At 40.4% G+C, this 22,090-nt stretch overlaps 1 protein-coding gene and 1 long non-coding RNA gene across 4 annotated transcripts in view; one reads left to right on the forward strand and one right to left on the reverse strand.

Moving 5' to 3' along the window:
- Positions 1-658: 658 nt before the first annotated feature.
- Positions 659-9,655, reverse strand: LOC139796078 (uncharacterized). The gene is made up of 2 exons (XR_011725817.1): positions 9,522-9,655; positions 659-1,156 (listed from the first exon to the last, which is right to left on the reverse strand). It is a non-coding gene; the product is annotated as an uncharacterized lncRNA (long non-coding RNA).
- A 98-nt stretch (positions 9,656-9,753) lies between these two features.
- The window catches only part of PDS5A (PDS5 cohesin associated factor A), a 78,421-nt gene continuing 66,084 nt past the window's right edge, over positions 9,754-22,090 (forward strand). For 2 of the 3 annotated variants that reach the window (XM_071743703.1, XM_071743704.1), the window contains exons 1-2: positions 9,786-9,922; positions 10,739-10,909. In XM_071743703.1, the coding sequence (XP_071599804.1) occupies positions 9,896-9,922; positions 10,739-10,909 (198 nt within the window). In that variant the 5' untranslated portion in view covers positions 9,786-9,895. Of the gene's footprint in view, positions 9,923-10,738; positions 10,910-22,090 lie in introns of all 3 variants that reach the window. The other variant, XM_071743702.1, reaches the window with a different exon arrangement.

The following is a 22,090-nucleotide window of genomic DNA, read 5'->3' on the forward strand; positions in this document are numbered from 1 at the left end:
AAAAAAAACTGTACATAGATAGACTTAAAAAAGCAAGTGTTTATGTGCTTGATACAGTGTAGGTCTATTACACAGAGTACACATGAGCTGCCTTGCCAAATTCAGATAGGATATAAATAGTGGTTTTAGATGTTGGCAAAATCGTAAGTGGATACATATCAGTCTACTTTACAAGCAGTAATCCCTCTGCTGGCATTTAATATCATCACTTTCAGCAATCACTCTACAATCGTGGACTTTCTTATGTTCTGTCAAGGATAATTTTTTGTTTAGAAATCTGACTATTGTGAACACAGCTTTTGTATTACAAAGCATTCATGTTCGTCAAGATTACGCTTTTCTCATTTCTATATTTGCTCTTGCCTTTTTGAGCCTACTTCTGGCTTTGTTTACTCAATATTTGATATTCTCTCCTCTCTTAGGCACCAATTCATTGTCTACTTTGTTAAATACCCATTCAAGTACTGGATCAAATAACCTTCCCTGCTGCAACATATCCTGAATTTAGGAAAACCTCCTGCCACTGATACTCAGTATAAGCTGCTGCTGCTGCTTGATCACTGTGTTGTCAGTGAGCTCCCCTACCTGATGACCTGTGTGGATGAAAACCTGCAGTGTGTTTACTGAAGCTGAATCATAAGGATGAAGTGGACAGAGCTACACTATCCAAAGAAGTGATTTTATTTTGTTAATTCAAATGCAAATTGCTCTTTACAAGGGTTTGAAATTCCAACCTTCATATTCAAGTTCCCACATGGTGTAGTGGTGTAACATTTTAATGATTATCCCCTCAAGCTGTTCACAAAACACATTGATTAAATCATCATTAGTTGCTTTCCTAGCAGCATAAACCTATATATCAATATATTTCCTGACTTTGTTCAAAGGCAAATTGTAATGGTTCTATTGCTCAGAGTCATACCCAACCACTTTGATGTTTCCCTGAGTTTGATAAATGCAACCCCTTTTTAAGCCTTTGAATAGTACACCAGATACTATCCATCATCATGAAATGACCCCATCATTATAGTACAGCTCTGAGATTGCACATCCATTCATCAAACATCTTTCTTTGACCATAATGGTAAATTCCAAGTTCATATTCATTTGTAAAGTCTCATAAAATTCTCTTCTTTACTGCAAGCAGACATTGTATCTGTGAAAGAATCAGAAGCATCAGCATTAGAAATACAGTCAATACTTTTCACAAAGGAGCCTCTTCATCAGAATTTGTCAGCACACACACGTTCTGGTTTTTTTACCAGATCATAGGACAGTTCTCATCTCACAGGGCAGAGGAAAGACTCCACTCACACTGTCTTTTCTCCAGTAGATAGCTACCACGGGCTAAATATATTAACAAACTTTTTTTCCTCAGTGGTATTTCTTCTAAGCAGACAAATACATGCAGAAATTTCCCCGATCTGCCTCATTCAAAATAATACCAAGCAAACATAATGAGCCATATGCTACTATTGCAGCTGCAGGTAACTAGATTTCCTTGCAGTCTGGGTCAGGAAAAAAAATAATCTGGGAAGGACTTTTCAGAATGGAAAAGCTAAATTTTAAGTAGACTCTTTTTAAGTGACCTTTGGCTGATGACATAATGGTCTTTGTTACAACTGCTTATGCTGTGCAGTATTGGAGAGCCAATAAAAGGCTAATGAAAAATACAAGCTATTCTTGACTGTGCTATAAATAAAATAATTACTTAATTAATAAAAACTGAATTTAAGGCTAACTTCATGGTTAATGGTCTAGCCACAGATTGTTTATAAATTCAGTTACAAGATGAAATTCATCCAATCAGAACCTGTCCAACTGGAAAAATTTGAAGAATAGTTGATCTATTCCTGGCTTTCCTTATAAAATCCTGAAAAAAACTAAAGACATTTCACTTCAAAAAGTAGAAAGATTTGACTGGTGAAATGCTTAATTTTTTTGCTGCAGCAGCTTATGAATGTGACTTCTAAGAAATTATTGATAGTGACTGAAAGAAAATTGAAGCTTTTGAGATGTGGTGCAAGCGAAGACTCTTGCATATCTCCTGGACAGAAAAGAAGATAAATGCTCGTATTAAATGTATTATTGGGCAAAAGTAGACTTGGTTGTCAGAAATGAATAGGTGTAAATTTATGTGCCTTGGACACATCAGAAGTAGAGATGGAAATAACCTTGAGAATGTAATTACGGAGTGAATGGTGACAAGTCATCATAATAAGAGAATAGCTAGAAAGGAGGTAGATAGATGATGCAGTAGGCTTCTGTGACTTCAGTTTCTGAATGCTCAAAACTAGCAAAGGATCAAGAAGGCTTCTAAAAATTATCCTACAAAATTACCAATATGCAGTGCCAATAAATTGATTTTACTTCACTGGCAGGCAAAGGAAATTGTTCTGTCAGGACAGTATTTTGTAAATTACAAGTGTATTCACAAGTATACATTTTTTCACAATGGCTTAAATATACTGCCAATTACAATCTTTGTAATTTCTGAGTGTGTCTTGATACCACATAAGTCCAGTGGCAAGGATAACTGCCTGGTCTCCAAGTATGACTCCGAATAAGGACATTTTCAGCACAGGAGAAAGACCTTCTCACCAAAACAAAACAAAACAAAAAAACATTTAGACAGATTATGGGTAGGAATCCGTTTCAAAGTTGTATATCAACCATGCAGTATTTGGTCCTTGCCTTTATTCAGAACTGGTGGTACTACTCCAAAAAGTCATAGAGTTTTTTGGGGCTTTTTTTTGAGCTCTTCCATTACGGCAGCACACACTGTGAAGAAACCCACCTTTGACTCACATGTGTGTGACCCCTCAATTCACAGTAGATGTAAAAAACCATCAATCCTCTTATAAAAACAGGTATTTAAAACAATTAAGTGCTGTTATCAAGGATATGTTACACTGCAAAGGTTAATTAGAAACCTCAGGGATATCTCTGAAGATCCAGTGCAGCATTAAATGCTACGATTTTAATAGGACAAGCTGTGTGCAACTGTGTGTGTGTGACAGAATTAACAGGTGGACCATGACAAAAGGCAACCAGAAAGAAGGATTACTATGAAAGTAAAAAAGCTAATAAAGGAAGCTTCTGTGCTATACTGAAGAAAAAAAGTACTTCCCAGGGTTTGAAAAGCAAAGCCACTTTCCATCTTATTTGAAAACTTGTGGCAGTCTGGTGAAGTTCCCACTAATTGCAGATGGGGAAATATAGCCCCCATTTTCAAAAAGGGAAAAAAGGAAGACCCAGGGAAATACAGGTCACCTCTGCCTGGCAAGATCATGGAGCAGATCCTTCTGAAAGCTCTGCTAAGGAACGTGGAAAATCTGGAGGTAGCTGGTGGCAACCAGTATGGCCTCACCAAGGGCGAATATTGCCTGACCAGTTTGGTGGTCTCTTACAATGGGGTCACAGCATCAGTGGGCAAGGGGAGTGCAAATGACATCATGTACCTGGACTTGCACAAAGTGTTGGACACTGTCTCTCCTGACATCCTGGTCTCTAAGTTGGAAAGAGATGTATTCAATGGGTGTACCACTCAGTGGATGAAGAGTTGACTGGATGGTTGCACTCAGAGGGTTGTGTTCAATGGCTCAGTGTCCAAATGGAGACCAGTGATGAGTGGAATTCCTCAGGGTTCCACACTGGAACCAGTGCTGTTTAGAATCTGTAGGTGACATGGACAGTGGGATTGAGTACACTCTCAGTAAATTTGCTGACACTAAGCTGTGTGGTGCAGCTGACACATTGGAGGGAAGGGAGGCCACCCAGAGGGACGTTGAGTCTTGAATGGTGGGCCCATGCCAACCTTGTTTAAGTTTATAAAGCCAAGTGCAAGGTCCTGTGCCCGGGTTGGGGCAATCCCAAGCACAAATATAGGTTGGTCAGAGAATGGTTTGAGAATGGCCCTGAGGAGAAAGAGAGTGGTGGTTGATGAGAAGCTCAACATGAGCTGGAAAAGTGTGCCTGGAGCCCAGAAAGCCAACTCTGCCCTGGGCTGCATCAAAAGTACAGCCAGCAGGCCCAGGGAGGTGATTCTCCCCCTTTGCTCTGCTCTCATGAGACCCCCATCTGGAGTATTCTGTCCAGTTCTGGAGTCCCCAACATAAGAAGGACATGGTGCTCTTGGAACAAAGTCAGAGGAAGATCACAGAGATCATCAGAAGGCTGAAGCACCTCTCCTATGAAGACAGACTGAGAGAGTTCAGCCAGGAGACTCTGGACAGACTTTAGAGCGGCCTTACAGGACCTACAGAGAACCTACAGAAAAACCTGTGGAGGGACTTTTTACTCAGACATGTAGTGGTAAGATGAGGGGGAATGTCTGAAGAGGGTAGATCTAGATATACACTGGCACAGGCTGCCCAGGGAAGTTGTGGCTGCCCCTCCCTGGAACTGATCAAGGCCAGGCTGGATGGGGCCTGGAGCAGCCTGATCTGGTGGGAGGGGGGCACATGAAGGAACCAGATGATCTTTAAGGTCCCTTCTAAACCATTCTATGATTCTACATTTACTGAGTTCAGAGGAACTGGTGCATTGCAGGAAAAAAATGTGTCATTGAAAAAATAAATAGCCTTTCACAAAGCAGAGCAGAAGCCATCAATGTGCACTTGCAGTCCAGAAAGCAAATCGGGTTCTGGGCTGCACCAAAAGAACCATAAACAGCAGGTTGAGGGAGGTGATTCTCCCCCTCTGCTCTGCTCTGCTCTTGTGAGACTTCACCTGGAGTATTGTGTCCAGTTCTGGAGTCCCCAACAGAACAAGGACATAGACCTCCTGGAAAGTGTCCACAGGAGAGCCACTAAAATGATCAGAGGTCTGGAGCACCTCCCCTATGAAGCCAGGCTGAGGATGTTGGGGTTGCTTAGCCTGGAGATGAGGAGGCTCTGAGGTGACCTTATAGCAGCCTTCCAATATCTGAAGAAGGGGGGGTACAAAAAAGCTGGGGTGGGTCTTTTTACATGGGTGTGTAGTGAGAGGACAAGGATAAATGGCTTCAGACTTGAAGAGATGAGATTTAGGTTAGACATTAGGTAGAAATTCTTTAATTTGAGGTTGGTGGGACATCGGAACAGGTTGCACAAGGAAGTTTTGGCGGCCCCCTCCCTGGAAGTGTTCAAGGCCAGGTTGCATGGGGCCTTGAGCAACCTGGTCTGGTGGAAGGTGTCCCTGCCCATGCAGGGGGGTTGGAACCAGATGATCTTTAAGGCCTCTTCCAACCCAAATCATTCTGTGATTCTAAGGCAAAAGTGTAGGGAGCAACAGAAGGAAGAATTCATGACTAGGAAACAATTTTCCAGAAAGCAACCTGTTAGGTAGCAAAAGCTGGCTAAATGCTCTGAAGTTGAAATCAAACAATTCAGCTGTTTTTGTTTTTTTTTCACTCTACCTATTTGAGCATGACTTAAAATATTTATTACTGAAGGTATATACTCTACTACCTGGTTCTGCACAAAGCAGGAGCTTTCAAGAGCATAGCTATTATTAGAAGACAAGTGTTTTAGTCCTTTCCTAACCCACCAGATAGGGTTTCTTACTCGTTTGCTCAGTCGACTGACAAATAAGACTTTTTCTGCAGTTCATGACACACTGTTGTGTCTTGATACAACTAGTTTTTGGTCATGATTTCTATCGACACTTACTGTACTAACAAAGACCTGAGGACAACCATTAAGCTGTTTCTGGAAACGTGTGCATAGTTTAATTTCATCAACATGAATTAAGGGATTTTCTGTACTTAAAGCAATCACTCCATACTCTTTTCTGTTTCACCTGAAAGCCATTTTGTTCTGAAAATCTTGTGCTGCATTACTTTCCCCACCAATGAAACCTCTACATTCCTCTTCTCTTGGTACTTTCCTCTAACCTCTCCTGGCATGACCCAGATAAAGAAGCATCCAACAAGACTGCCCCACATATTCAGTACCTAAATTACACTTGCAGTGGTATTCTAAAACATCTCAACAAACAAACAACTAACAGACTGGAGTAAATTAATTCCAATAAAAATAATGGGTATAAAAGTAAAGAAATTCCAACATAAATCTGTCTACCCCATAAAATGTGGGTAAATACTGAAGGATTTGGTATTATTATTAGACAGAACCACCCATTAAAACACAAGGGATCATGTGAACATGGCTACAGCTGTACAAGAAGCATAGCCCAAGTCAGATTTCAGCTGCTTGCTGAAATTAGAAGGGTGAAGGTCAAACAAGTGAAGGCAACAAACCAGACACTAGCAGTTACAAACACATCTGCAAGCAGATTTCAGGACTAGTGAGATTAAGAGTACTACAGGTCAGATTATCCAAAGCTTTTATGTCTGCACAATGTGAAAATGCCATGCATATATTCAAGCTGCTTGGCATCCAAGTGTTCATTCATGCCTCCCTCAATTGGGTGTGACATCAGAACCACTCACTTCATTTTAGCCTTTCAGAATTTCAAACAGTGAAGTACAAATTCTGCTGCTTCTCTTCTGAGAAAAGATGGACCATTGCCTAATCATCCCATGATTACAGAATTTGCACCTACTCTTCTCTCAACCACTTTGCTGATCATGATTTGTCTAAGACTCTCTTTAAAACACCTCAGAGCTCTCTAACTGCATCTACATTAATCGTGATCCTGTCGACACGGGCTTTATCAGCAAGGCTGCACTCATACCAGAACCTACAATCACATAGCAAGCTATACCAGGAATGGAATAATCTACCAGTAGAAACTGCACCTGCTTTTAATAGCTATGGACTCCAATACTGAAGCTGAGGAGGGGTCAGTTTTCACACTACTGACCTGTGAACGCAAAAATCTAGTGTGAACCTCTCCCAGATACTCAGCTTTCTACTGATATATTTCAGGACTTTTCCTGTGTTATACTAAAAATATTTGAACATCACCACCTAGTAATTGCTAACTTCACTATCTTAACTCTGCAAGAAGACAGAGACATCTTGGTCTTCAACCAAGAGAACTCCAGTGGAGGGCTTCACAAACAACTTGCTCAAGATGAAATGAAATATCATTTTAATTAAATGAGCAACATTTGCTTGGCACTTTCAAGTGAAATCTTCGAACTGCCACATGTAGCTATCAGTTACAGTGTACATACACCTTAGAATGCAAGAGTTTTTCTTATTCTTCAGTGGGAAATAAAAGTGATGAGAAGTGCACTCTAGAAACTCCACACTGCGTTTGTTCCTAGCTTGCAGTTAAAACAAGTTGTGGGAGCTTAGCTCTCTACCTTTTCATCCTTATCCCTACTTCATGACCATGCTATATAAAAATTTCTAAAGATTGTGTTAATTTATGAAAAATTTGTAACCACAAGATGATGAGAAAAAGTTGTGACACTGTAGGTCACAACAATGATATACATAAAATAACTGTTCTTCAGCAACAATAAAGCAATAGTTGAAAATAAACATTAAAACCCAGGAAATTCAGAAACTTAGGTGAAATTTCTAGAATATGACACATATACTTCCATTCTGCAGAAAGATAAGCCTAACATCTTAGCTTAATGCTTGGGTCGTTAAAAAACCTCAGGAAAAATCACTTCAAATTTATGTCTTGCATAATTTTTACTAACTTACTCTATCCATTTTCTATTTAAATTGAAGACAGTTCATAGAGGGTCCGGATATATACTTTCTTTTATTAGTTACAGAATAATCTTCTAGGATTTGTTTCTGACTTATTGCGTTAATACAAGTGTATTAAAATAAGGAATCTGCTCCAAATTAATTGTGTGTACTAGTAATTTGATTTGGGGAAACCAAATATCTAACATAGCAAATGTAAGGATAAAAAAACCCTATTTGTTAAAAGTACAATAGTTCTTGACAGTATTCTACTTAATTGACAACAATTAAGAATTGATAGCTAGTTTGGGTTCTTCAGCTCGAAGGCAAATCAAAATGGCCACAAGTTTGGTTTAGAAAAAGAGATTAAATGCCTGGTGTTGGCTTCATTTGTTTATTAAATCAGTACAATCTTGCTAAAACTGAAACATGTATCCCACTCTTAGGGTCCGCTGTCCCTTGTGAGTGCCCCAAACCATCCATCCTTACACCTGGAGAGAATAATTTTATCCAAGCCTGGAAATCACAGTCAGATTCAAAAGCCTTGTCTGGCAGCACACTTCTAGATTTCTAAATCATTGCCTGGTATCTCCTAAGCATTCCTCCCAGTTCTCAGACATTTTTACTATAACCCTTCTGAGATGATTTCATAGAGGCTATGGAAATTCAAGACATTAACTCCCCTAGGACAGCACAGCTGGGAGGCAAATAACATAGGTGTAGGTGTTACCAACATGCTATTACACCAGAAGTACCTGAGAGCTCCTCAGTCTTTGTACGTTTTCCTCCCACTCCTTGAAAATCTGGAATCTGGCATATTGCACTATAATCCACTTACCCCCTGCCCACCCCCTCACCCTCCTGCATCTCCTGCATGACAAGCAGCCCATCTCAGCCCATCACAGCCACATGCACAGCCTCTGGGGCCCCTGGACCCCCTGGGGCATCCACAAAAACCCGTCCTCCCCCACTAGCCTGGTCCCAGTTTACCTTCTTTTAGTTTGCTCTACAGAAAATGCATTCGAGATTTTCAAAACTGGAAAGAATGATACCTCTACCTAATTCAAGTACCCAAGAATAGTCAGTCGAAGACCCCAAATTAGTTTTGATCAGTTAAATGTCATCTTTGCAGCTGTCACGCACCTTCTCTGAGCAGGGCAGGCATCTGGAAAATGCTTTCTAGCCACCTATATTTAAGACATGCAGGGTACATAATGGAGATTCAAAACAGACAGATATATCCCAGTTTGCTACTGACTTTCCAGACATATCCCATCTCTTGGAAACATTAAAGAATATTAAATTACAAAGACATTTTGCACTGAAGGACTTCCTGAGTTGGCTGGCAAAGGCTCCATTGGTCTGCATATTCAGGTTTCCCTCTTAGATGTCTAACAAAATCAACGCTTGAGAAACTCATCTGCCAATAACGTGTATGGAAAATTTGGACTTGGGTGCGCGGGTGCTCTTCCCCATGTGCCCAAGGAAGGGGTTTTTACCCCTGCCCACCCCAGCATTCTCCATGCCACAACACACACCGTTTCCCCTCTTCCTATTTCTCATGCCGAGCAGGCCCCACCACCGGTCACTGGACAGACGAGACCGCGTAACCACGAGCAGCCCGGTTTCCTGAGGAAGCACAAACATGTCTCTCCCCATCCCGCGCTCGGCCCTGCAGCCGGGAACCCGCCGGCCCCCCTCCCCGGCAACGCCGGCAGCTGGCCCCACGCCGCCCGGGCCTTTCCCTCGGAGCCGGCGATTGCTCCACGCCGCCCAGGAGAGGAGCCCCGCGGCGCCGGGGCCCGGCCGGAGAGCGGCCCTCAGGCCACGGACCCGCCGCTCCGAGCGTTTTGGCGCCAAGCGGGAGGTAGCGCCGCGGCTTCCGCACCCAGCCCTACACGGGGCTGGAAAGGCTGCGAGACTTACTGGCCGGCCGCGCCCCTGCCCCGGGGCTGAGGCTGGGGGATCCTGGCTGGGCGGTGCTGCGGGCCCGGCCCCAGGCCCGAGGGCGGGCGGACAGGCGGAGGGGGGCGGCGCGGAGCCTCCTCCCGGGCTGTTCTTCCCCGGCCGGACGGAGAGCGGCACTGTGTCCCCGCGGCGCACGCTCCGCCGGAGCCTCCCCCTCTCCCCAGCAGCCGCCGCCGCTGCCGCCACCGAGCAGCCTCCCCCTCCCCCCACCCCTCCCCGAGCAGGAGCCGCCGCCGCACCGCGGAGCAGGGAGGCGGCGGGAGAGAAGCAGGGTAGCGGCCGGCGGGGGTGGCGGCGGAGCGGCGAGGACCACCCGGCACGGAGGCTACTCAATGCTGCACCTTCCGGAGCTGCATGAGGTAAAGGCGGCTCCGGGTCCCGCTTCTCTCGGTCCCCGCTCCCCCGCTCCCTGTCTCCCGCGGCCGGCGGGGGTGTATGCGCGGAGCCGGGGGGGTGGGGGGAGCGCTTTGTGGGCCCGGCCGGGTGTGGGGCGGAGGTGCGAGGAGGGGCTGCGGGGTGAGGGGCTGAGGGGACATGAAGTTGCGGGAACAAATGGAAAGTGGAGAGTAGCCGGGCCCCCTCCGCGGAGGGGCTCCCGCCGCCGCGGGGGGGGCGGGTGGGGGGCTCGGCCCCGGGCGGGGGGGTCGGCGGGGGTGTGTTGTTTGTGCTCGCCGCCGCCTGCCTCCCTCCCTCCTTCCCTCCCCCTCTCCTGTTGGTTTCTCTGCCTCCTGATAGTTTTGAGGCCTAACTGTTTAGGCCTCGTCTCCCGGCTCCGGCGCCGGTGTACGGGCTCCGAAGCCCCTCCTGGGGACGGGAATTGCACACGCACCCCACCTCGGGCCGTGGCGGACCCTCGGCCCCGGGACATCCTTCGATCGAGCCCGAAATTTCATTGTAAAACCGTCGGCTCCGAACTAAGAGTGTTGGGCTGGAGCAGCCCCGCAATGAAAGGAGGTGCCGGGGGCGAATGGAGGGGCCGGAGTTGTGGGGAGCGGCGGCGGGGCCGGGCCTCGCCCCAGCGGCGGCCGGGGCAGGGGGGAGCGGCGGGGGCAGCAGCGAGGGGCGCAGCCGGCGGGGGGCTAGCCGGGGCCTTCTGCGAATTGAGGGTGAGAAATGGAAAAAGAGGGTTAGAAAGTCGTTTCTATTCCGCTGAACTTTTGTTTTCTGACCGATAGAGGCCGGTAGAGGACTGTGGAGAAGGAAAGTTTATAACCAGCAGCACCAGGATGGACTTCCCTGCTACCCAACCAAAACCTGCTGCCGACGGTAAAATCATCTACTATCCTCCTGGAGTGAAGGAGATTACGGACAAAATTACCAACGATGAAGTGGTTAAACGGTTAAAGGTGAGCAGTCCTGACCACCATCCCCTTCCCTGCAACTTTAGCTCCTGAAGGTAAACATTTCATCGTGGGAGAAAACTTCCCCAGTTTCTGTATAATAGGTGAAAGGTCTCCTCCTTGCCTCAAGACCTTTGTGGGTGTACAACTTCCTTTCTTTTCCTCAAAAAAAGGAGTAATTTTTGTAATTCATGACTGTTCTCTTGCAAGTTCTTGGAAAGGCAAGAGTTGAAAACTTGAACAGCTGATTTGTATGTGGAATCCATCCACAGTGTTGGGCAGAAGCCTGAAGTGAAATCATAAATCTTAATTGTAGGATATGTTACTGAAAATTGTTGTTGGTAAGCTAGAAAGTTTTTTTTTTCTGGTTCCAGCACTTTGGTCAAGCTCAGCTGAGTGGGAGAAACAAGTAGATCTAGTTAAAGATATTCTTGATTGAAAAGATAGCACAGTGAAGATGAATGTCTGGACTTTGTAGATAGAATTTTAAATTATTTCATATGTAAACCTGCCTCAGATGTTGCAATTTGATATAATTCATATTGTTTCCTTCCTTTTTGGTGTAACTGGTGTTTGGCAAAGTTGCTGGATTTTCATAAGCAAAAAGCACTGCTATAAAACATCTTCTCAGGTTGTTTGAGAGCATTCTAGGAGAGTGCGGGCTCATCTTTTTAGTGTTTTAATCTGTTTTTCCACTGGAAATATGAAATTTCACTGTGATACAGGACTATTATTTCTTACCTCTATACTGAAAATAGAGAATGAAGTTGTGCATTGATCAGACATTGGCACAGCTCATTTGGTAATGCCATGGTCTTTGGACTAGAAAGTTGTCGTAACCTGGGATTTGGTCCTGTGCCCAGGGTGGACATGTAGTAATAGTTTTTAGAAATGAGAAATATTCTCACATCTGATGATCTGTTTCCTGTAACAGTAGTGTCCTCACAAAGGCTGAAAAATAAAAATTATGGTCTTGGCTAGTCAGTTAATTAATACATTGAAAAATGTCTTACATATAAATGTGAAGAGAATGTAGGCTTTGTGATCTGCTTCTGAAGCAGCAAGGCACATGTTTGCAAACGAGCCTTATTGTCCCGTTACAGTTTTGAAAATTATTGAATGGACAATCCCAGCCTAGCTTTTTCAGAATTTTGGGGGAATATTGCCAGTTCCAGGGGATGAGAGTTCAGAGTTTTTGGACAGAGAACTTTTAGCAGTCTGTATAGAATGGAGAGGGGGGCAATTTTGAGGTGCTTGTCAAAAAGGGTATTTTGTCCCAGATGGACGATGTGAAATATTGAACTGTGCCATTCCTACATAATAAGAATGATAGAATTTTGAAGTAATGCATGTATGTTTTGCTGAATTCACATGTGTGTTGGCCATAATTTTCAGGCTAAGAGCAAGTTTTTTTTTCTGTAATTTTAAAATGATTGTTTATGTAAACTGTTAAGGACTTCAGATGACCTCAGGAGTGTAGACTATCTTTAAATAGGAACCAGTACTTTGCCAGTGGATTTACCATTACTGAAACAACAGAACAAGATTTTTTTATATCATTGGTACTGCTTAAGCTGTGTTTGAGGCATTTTTTTGCCTTTACTGAAGCATCAAGAAAAACAGAAGTACTTTTCACTTTAGAACTATACCAACAAGTATTTTTTCTTTGTTTTTTTTATAGACATAAAACATAAACATTTTATATAATATTTATTAAATCCATGCTTCTTGGTACCAACTTGATTTATAAAAAATTCTCTTTGGTATGTGGAATACTATGATGATGCAGTGCTTAGGATGGAAATGCTTGAAAAAGTTGTGGTCAGTTGAAAGATAACTTCCCATAACTTCAAATAATGGATCAATGCTAAAAGCCAGCTTTGCAGAATGTACAAATTCAGGCATGAATAAATCCTTGAAACTATTTTTTATACCTTCATGATGTGTGATCCAAAGATGCTCTGTGTGTCTCTTGCAGAAGGTGCATGTGTAATTCAGTGTTCTGTACAGCAGGCTTTGAGTCAGTTTCTGCAAATTTGCCTTCTCTTAGCTCATTGGAGTCACGGTGAAGTTAATTGGTTACAAATTTGTGCCCTTATTAGCAACATTTCTGATATCACATCTGTATTTTTGTGTCCAGACCTCTTCTTGTAATGAAGGCTTTTCTTATTATTTGAACTTGAGACGTTCTGGGCACCTGTCCAGCAGCTTTTGTGCCAAGGACTTTGTAAAAGAGTGTTTTTCTATCCTTTCCCTCCTTCTGCTTGGGGTTGTGGGTAATAGAATGTAGGCCAGATTCATTTACAGTGTTTTGATAGATCTGTATGATAACATTATCGCTGTCCTGAAAATGGAAGGGTTGAGGGTTTTAAAATCAGCATGTACTTTCTGAGCAATGCAGAAAGGAAAAGCATCTGGATTGCATATGTGTGATGAATGAAACACCCGTTCAGGTGCTTAACGGTGTCACCAGTGTTTTTTAGCGTGTAAGGTTACATTGATGGGTCAGTGCCTTCTTGGAGTAGGGACAGAATGCCATAATTTCAGCTACTGAAGAAGTGATTTTAACTGTGGTATACTTTCAGGGGACAAATGTACATTTAATATATTAAATTAATTTTAACCAAAATAACTCTGCATGTAGCAGAGTTGTGGCTTTACCATACTTCACTTACAAACATTTTTTTTTGCTAAGGTTCCTCTTTACAGTGTATCTCTTCACATTATATCATGATTTGTTTCAGGACTGAAAGTTAAATGCTTGTCCATTTACTAAGGCTTATGGGGAGAGATGATAACTTTTATTTAGCCAAGCAATAAATAGACTTGGAAAACAGTAAACAATTACAAAGCACTCAAGCAGTCCTTCTTCAGTTCCAAAATTAGGCTAGCAACTAAGTAAAAGTTGAGAAGAATTGTACTAGCAATATTATATTTATTCCCATAAGATAATGAAGGTTGAAAGAAGTTTTAGAAACTCAGCATCTTCTTTGCCATAGAGCTTCTCCACAGCTATTGTATTTTTTTTCAAAATTACTGTATTTTACTGCTTTGGCAAACTCTGCACTTATGTATCATTGTCAGTAAACTATTAAATCTCAGATACAACTTTCTTTGGTCACAAGTGAGTATTTTCATGTAATTTTACATGTAAACCTTATTCATAATGATGACAAGATCAATAGTAGTGTGCTTAGTTGTCAGATACACTAAAAATAGCCCCATCAATTCAAAATGCATAGAGTTTCTCAGAGACTGGTTTAAGCAGCCTTTGTAGGCAAAGCCAGAACTGCCACTGAAAGAGCTGGCTTTCTCTGCTGTGTGTCTGTCTCAACCTCAGTACTGTACAGGCATTTTGTTTTGCTGCATGCCAAAATGGATGGGTGAACAGTTCTGGGCTGAAACTTAGAAGGAAGAAAAAAACAAACCTGTGTTAATTTTAGCCTGTACCATTTTCTTGTTTTATCTTGAGAGCTTATAAATGCTTGTCCTGGCATAGGGTAAAAAGCAGCTACATTCTGTGGTTGTCCTGCCTTAAAATGGCACAGAAAGTCAATTTGAATGTGAAAGTTTGCAAGTGTTATCTTTTGAGATAGTTTTGCAGAAACAATGCAAAAGTCCTCATCTCCATACTGCGTGCTTTTTTTAAGTAAAAGAAATTAATGATGACAACTTCAGATACGGCTTTGCACCAACCACTATACAGTGTGGTGAAGTTTATGGACACCTTTAGAAAAAAGAAAAACATTTGGAGTGCAGTGTTCTATTTCAGGGATAGGTATCAGTGTAAGCAATGTTAATTTCTAAAATCTGTACTAAAATCTGTAAAAAGCACACTTAATCAAACTAAAAAGATACAAAAATTTAAAAAAAAACAAACCAGTTTCTCCAACCTTCCAAAGGGAAAGGAATGATAAATTACTTTCAACATAGAGATTTTTAACAAATGTTCAAGGAAGTTTAAAAAACCTGTCTTAGTGAAATTAAGAGATTTATAGCTTAGAATTTATTGAGGGCGATGTAGCTTTCCTTTATCACAGCTTGAATTAGTATTCTGTTTTCTGGGGGGTTGCTTGTTTGTTTGGGGGTTTTTCCTTTTATTTTTCAATCAGTGCAGTAGTCTTGTCGCTTTTCCCATGGTGGCAGTCTGGGAGGACATTTTCTCTGAAAGTTTCTTTTGATTTCCACAAATCCACCCCCTCCCACCTCTCATAAATTCTCCTCCTACCACCTCACTCCAAGGCACACCTAGTGATCATCTGGAGAAGTTAGTTGTGCCTTGAAGTTGTCCTTATCTTATGGCATTTCTTAGTTATCTGATATGTATTTGTGCCAGAGTGAAACAAACACTGCCTCTCCTTCCCATTGTCTTTCTGCATGTTCCTCTGCAGGTTATTAGGTGTTGTAGTTGTGCCTGTCATGTCTTTATCTTTGGAAGATTATCCTCATATCACTAGAAATAGTTAACGCTAATAATTTGTCATATTACCCACAAGTGGTTTTTAGGCATCTGTTACATGTTAAAATTGGGAAAGGTTGCTTTTTTGCAACTTAAATGTTTTGGTGTAAGCTGGAGGTATGAGAGAGGGGAAAAAAATTATTCTTTACTCACCTATTTCACCTATTTCTGCATAAGTTAATGACCACTTTCTAAGATTGTGTGCTTATATGGACCTTTGATTTGACCTACCTGATCCTAGGTGATTAATTTTAAGGAAGCTAAGAAAATACAAAATAGATTATCATCTGGGGTAAGAAAATACACTACAATTTGGTTAGTTTGGGCAGGGAAAGGTGTACGAGTGAAGTATATTAGATTGTATTAGTAGACACTATTTGATGACAAGATTTAGATGATAGGCATTTTCGTGACTTAGACCTCTGACTTGCATGTACTTACATTTAGGAGTTATAAATAGTTTTGTGGAGGTCATATAGTGAGGTTAAAGAAATTATATACTCTTAATTATTCGAACAGTTTAAAAACTTCCATTAATGGCATTTAACTGCAGACAGCAGTTTCCAATGTTCTTGAACTACTGCTGGCCACATAAGCCTAAAGCCAAATTTCTAATTTGATTTTGTTCATAGTTTAATTTTTTAATTAGCTTGACTCTTGTAACAATCAAGTTTATCATTAACTAGGACAGGCCACTAGTCAGAGAAGAAATCTTGTTCTGATTTTTTTTTTCCAGTAGGATATTAGCTGTTTGCATTGTAAATGTCCCAATTTTATAAGTCCTTAGAGAAACAGACTGTGTGGGCTCACCCAGTTCACCCAGATGTTACTTAATTTCAGACTGATTGATGATGAGACCCTTTGTTTTTGAATCTGATAACTTTCTTTTGTTACAAGTGCATCAGTAATTAATGGCAATTTCACATGTACAATATTATTCTAATGGTTTCCTGGCAACAAGAAGATAATTGTGAAAGAAAAGAAGCTCTAATTGGAAAGTGGGGGAGAAAAGAGCTTGCTGAATTAGGAATGATAACTTCTGATGATTGACCACCAAAAAGGACATAGTAATTCAGAAGTCCTCATTTCCCCATATATTCTAGTATAAACCTTGAAGAATTATTCATTTTATTCTTTTGCTAATGCTTTTTTGTGAGGTGAAGACATGATGTTAATCATTGCTTAAAAACAGGGAACTGAAGAGGTACTGAATGGGGAAAAAAACAGAACCCAAAGAGGGGAAAGACAAACTGGCTTCCTTTGCCCGATTTGGCATTTCTGAAATGTGACTTCTGAAGAGACTGTGAATTCCGTTGCACTGCACATGTTCAGACCAGAAGTTTTTGATTTCAGTGAAATTTCTGAGTGCCTAGCAGTTCTGTAAACCAGGTTTCATTGTCTCTGCTTAAGAACCCAGAAAATGACAGAGGTTTTCTGTGGAAAACTAGTTACAGACTTTTTAACAGGCATCATATAGAAACTTTGTAATAGGTGGGAGGCTAACATGCAAGTGTTTTTATGCTTAGCTGTTTTAAAAAATAGCATAGAATATTTCTTTCCTGCAATATTTTCCTTCAGTTACACTCTTCCAGCTTCAATAAATAAGAAAGTTGGCCTTTGGGAACTATGCTCTTCTACCAAACAACCTTGATTAACTCCAGACTAAGTCCTTTCTGTGGACTGAATGAAATAATGTCTTCAGGTTTGGTTGGTTGGTTCTGGGTTGTGAGTGTGTCTTGTTTGAGTTTTTTGTTTGTTTTAAGGCAAAAAAAAAAAAAAGTAATCATCTACCAAATACTATATTAACATCAGGATTAAGGAGACTGTCTAGAGGTTTGATAAGTGTAGGATTATTCACCTTGGAAAAGAGATGAATAAGAGTTGTGATAAAAACACACAAACATTGAATGGCAGGTAGTAAATTAGGAATTTCTGGGTTTACCCCCCTCTCCTGAAGAAAATGTATTAATTTAAATTGCAACCTAAAAAATTCTTGATGGCTAAATATTTGTTAGGGTCATACTGAAAGATTGTGGAGCTGAACTGATGTAGTTTTCAGTGTAAGTGACAGTCTTTAATTGTATAAATCGATTACTTTAGATGGGTGTGCCTGTGAGTATGTATTTTTGTGGTATAATGTGGGAGACTTCTTGTGTATCCAAGTATTTTAAATAAAGTTTGGATACAATAATGCTTGACATATCACTGCATTTTTACAAGGAGTGTCTATGCATAAGTTTGCACAACAGCAGGAGGCTTAGGTATGTTCAAAATCATAAGCGAAGTGATAATCTCGCAACAGAGCTATGAAGTGGAAGAAGAACTATCCTAGGGCTTGCAGATAGTATGGAGATGACTGATAGGAAGACAAATCAACATCATCTTAAGTTATTTTTCTTCCTTGTCTACTTGAATCAATTCACATTGTCTTGTCTGCTTAATGCCTGTGTACATCTTTTGCTCCGCAAAAGAAAAAAACAACAGACAAAATAATGAGCAGAACATTTTTTCACTGTATGTATTATAGATATTTTGGTAGTTAAAGAAAGTAAACTTTTGTGTAGCCCTCAATTTGTGTTAAACATTGTTCATATATTATTTTTTTCCAGACTGCAATATCTTCTTAATCTCTATTGTTACCTAGAAATCTAAAACACATGCTTATTGTTGATGTCACTCAAAGCAATGTGTGTTTGCTGGCTCTGCAGCTGCAGTAAACTAATGAACAGCATTCCCACTGCTGTGCTGACATCAGAATTCGGCTGTTGCAAAGATGTCTTAAGCATGGTGAAGTACTGTTAAAGGTAAACAAAGATAAAATTGGCACAAAGTATGTTCCTGCTTAGAAAGGGAGGCTGAAAACTTTGTGGTGCCTAGGTAGCAAGGAATAACGTAAATGTATGTTTTATTTACGTGAGACAGGTGATCCATACTTATCTGATGGAGATGTCAGCTGCAGTGTTAGGATCAGTTTTGCAGCCACGGAAAAATCCATCCAAATTTACTGTGAAGCCTCGTCAGCCTTTTTAATGTCTTAGTCATTCCCAAGTGAGTTCCCATTTCTTCCTAATTGTTAGGTAATAATATCTTATCTTAAAAATTCTGTCATCTTCCATGAATAGAGCCTATCACCTTTTACTGAAACAGTATTTGGTGTAGTGGTTAGCAGTTTTAGGCCTTAGATTGTGTTTTCAGTCTTGTATTTTGATACCTTATGGCAGTAATTACTACATCTATCTCCAGGAGATTTATCAAAACTTTCCAAACTGTTGAAGCAGAGAAAAAGGTTTTTTTACTGGCAAAATGCATTCATATGCGTTAAAGGGACATATGTCTTCCTTATTTACAAGTATTTTTTGGAACTGATACAGGCATTGAAGATGAGAGAGAAGAAGAAACAACATTTTAAAGGAGTTTGGAGAAATCAGATATTCCTGGAGTTTTTACCTTGCTTGCTGACTACAGCACCTGAAAAATGCAGACACAATGAGGAGTTCTGTTTAGTTCTGGTTACTTCTGGTTAATTTACTAGTATTAGCATTTGCTTACAGTCATTAAAGAATTCTCTTTTTCTCTGCAATTGCAGTCTCTGTCTTGAGACTTTGTATGGGTAACCTGATTAACTGTCAGAGAATAACTTACGACCTGCAGGTTAACTTGTTTTATATATTATTGTTGAGTATTGTGTAACTTAATGATCCTTAAAAAATTATCACTGCATCTAATGTGACAGTGCATTGAAAGACCAACTTCAAGCTTGAACTTAGGAAAATTTTATGAAAATCTTATTGCTGTAGTTTGAAGTGCTCAAGAATTACTCTCTGGAAATTCTAAAGAAAACTTATTTGTGTTTTTCACAAATGTGATAGTGCTTTGCCTGTTTAGCTTGTTTTTCTAATGGAAAGTTTTTAATTTGTTCATACAGTCTAATTTCTTTGTTACCAGTCTTCCCTGAAGTTAGTTCAAAACTTACTGCCCATTAAGTAGAGGTTTCAGAGGTGCAAGATTTGTCTTATTGGGCCTCAGCCCAATAGAGACATCCAAATTCTGTTTATACAACGTGAAAGTGGACCAGCACTGTTAAACATTTCAAAAGCAAACAGCCTGCATGCCAGCTGAAATAAATTAATTGATCAGCTAATTCTCACATAGGTGTTTCAGAAGTTGTAGGGGATGTGCTGCCCCCTCCTCATGAGGCTCTCCAGGCACAGCACCTGGAGTAGGATGGGCAGGTAGTGTAGGATGAGTTGGCAGTGGCCTCGGAGGAGACTGATGGGGAACAGATCTGTGGGAAACCATCTGTGATTAATTTTGCTGCTTATGGTAAAACTCATTTCATACAGCAGCAGTAAAGGAGAGAAACAGCTAAAACAAATCAGACTTTTTAGTACTCTCTTACCACAGAGACTGGTAGAGGCTTCTGCACGTTGTTTGAAAAATATTACTAGATTTTAACTTAGTGATGATTTTTAACAACTTAAAATGATACCTGCATTCTTTGATTGTCCTGATGAAAACTGCTTATGCAAGATGCTGCTACAGAAAGGGAAAGGCAAAAATGGGAAAAAGAAACCAAACAACTCAAAATTAGCTAAAAATCTCCAAGGACTATCATCGAGTTCTTTAGTTAATGTTTTATATTTTACTTACATAATTTGTTTTTCTGTTTATTTTGGCTTCTTAGAATCATGGTGGTGGTGCAAATGCTGAAGCAAAACGAATGTTGTGAAAGTCGAGTTGGACTTAAGAATAGCTTAATATAAAGAAAATTTGCAGTTTGAGCCTTACAATAATGCCATAATGTGCATGTGATAAGAAGTCTGTTAAAACAAGTTGTTCTTTGAAGAAAAAAAAAAAAAAAAAAAAGCTGTTTAACCTTATTTTTATTATCAGTTTATTGAAAGGAAAATGCTGTTGCATATTTCCCTTTAAATTTTTTACTCCACCTTCAAGTAGAGCAGTAAAAGTAGGCTAAATCCTGTTGTTTTAATACAATTTGGTGTTTCAGATGTGTTACACTATCAGTATTTGAAAATATATGTGTGAACTTCTTTATCCAAAATGCACTAATGGTTCTCCATGCTAAAATCATTATTGAAATTTAATGAAACCATAGTAATATTTTAGTAGAAAATTATTTTAAATTAAATTTTCATAAATACAAAAAATGTTCTTGTGATGTAAAAGAGTAAAACCTCATACTTGGTCTCTTAACTGTCACTGGCTGCAGTGCCTTCACGTGGGCTTTAATCCTAGTCAGAAAGAATATAATTTTTCTTTAAAAACTTAATTTACATGAAGCAGTGAAGAGGAATCATTCAGAAATTAAGCTCCTTTGTTCATGCAATGGCACGATGTGTTGTGAAGGGAAGTGAATTCTTAAGCTATTGTAGTAGTAAGCATGAAAAAAAGTAAACTCAATACTTATTTTTGAGGTTAGAAACAGAATTCAGAATTCTGGGGGGAGATAGAAAAGGTAACCCTGAATGGTTTTGATCGGTGTTGATTTCTCAGCAGTGAATTGCTGCAGTTAACATTCATTCATTTGCAAGCAAAACAAAGAAAGTAAAGGCAACATTAAAGCATTTTGCTGAAAATACATGTTTATTTAAATACCTTATTCAGTCATCCTTTGTAAATATAGCTGGTATATGTGTCACTATTTCTGAAAAACTTCTAATCCATCTCTTTTTGAAAGCTCCCACTTCGGCTATTGCCAGTAAAATTCCAGTGGCAAGAAAAGAAGTACTATTTTTGCTTGTGTGAAATCAGTAAATGAAGGTCTAGGAGTTGCACTTGTGAGCTGTTAGTGACATTTTTTTCTTAGAAAATGTATGTAGAATTCACAAGTAGGCAAGGCTAAAACAGCTAAAGGCTGTTTCTAAACTTCAGCTGAGAAAGTTGGGGTGGTGTGTAATGTTACAACTTTTAGTCTTAGCTTTTGTTGCCTTTTAAAGGTTAAAACCCCTTCAGTCAGATTGCAAAGTAATAAGGCTGCCATTTACTTTTGTTTCATTTTGACATCTTTGCCTATTGTTTTTAGTTCAGGTTCTTGGGCAAATTGGAGCATTCTACTTTCTATCTAGCAATGAAACTGGTTTAAGAGACATCTTCAGGGACTCTCCTACACTGGCTCTGCCTCCTGAGAGATCATACTATGGAGCTGCACCCTGATTAACACCATTTTGAGACTCTAGAGTCACTGCAACTTCAGTCAGTATGTGGGCTGTGATGAGTTTAGGTTTCTGTGTACTATCTGATTTAACACCTGTCAACAATTTTGTGAAATGCCTGGCACCATGCAACATCCCCATAAAATTAATTTTAAAACTATCCAATCACCTCAAAATATTATAAATGAGGAAAATATTAATTGCTAGCATTTTTAGAGGCTTTGTTGAGGGTTTTCCCACTGAATTGCGTAATCTTTATCAGTCTTCTGCTCAAAAACAAAACTATGGGCAAAAGTAATGTCATCAGGAAGGTGAAAAGTTGTAGGGGCAAGTAATGACAGGTTAGTTCTGCAGTTTTGTGAGTCAGTTTAGTAATCTGAGCTGACCTGCATAGCAAGTATTTAACATAGTCAAAAAGCAAGATAGTTTATCTTAAAAAGGACTTGCATTTTAGTATCTTTTTTCACAGAGTGGCAGAACTGTGTTTTGGAAGCTCCTTATCCTGACACTGTTATGCCTGAGGACCGAGTACTCCTTCAGTAGCAGCATCAGCTT

This window comes from Heliangelus exortis, chromosome 4, assembly GCF_036169615.1.
Source record: "Heliangelus exortis chromosome 4, bHelExo1.hap1, whole genome shotgun sequence".
Taxonomy (NCBI): Eukaryota; Metazoa; Chordata; class Aves; order Apodiformes; family Trochilidae; genus Heliangelus; species Heliangelus exortis.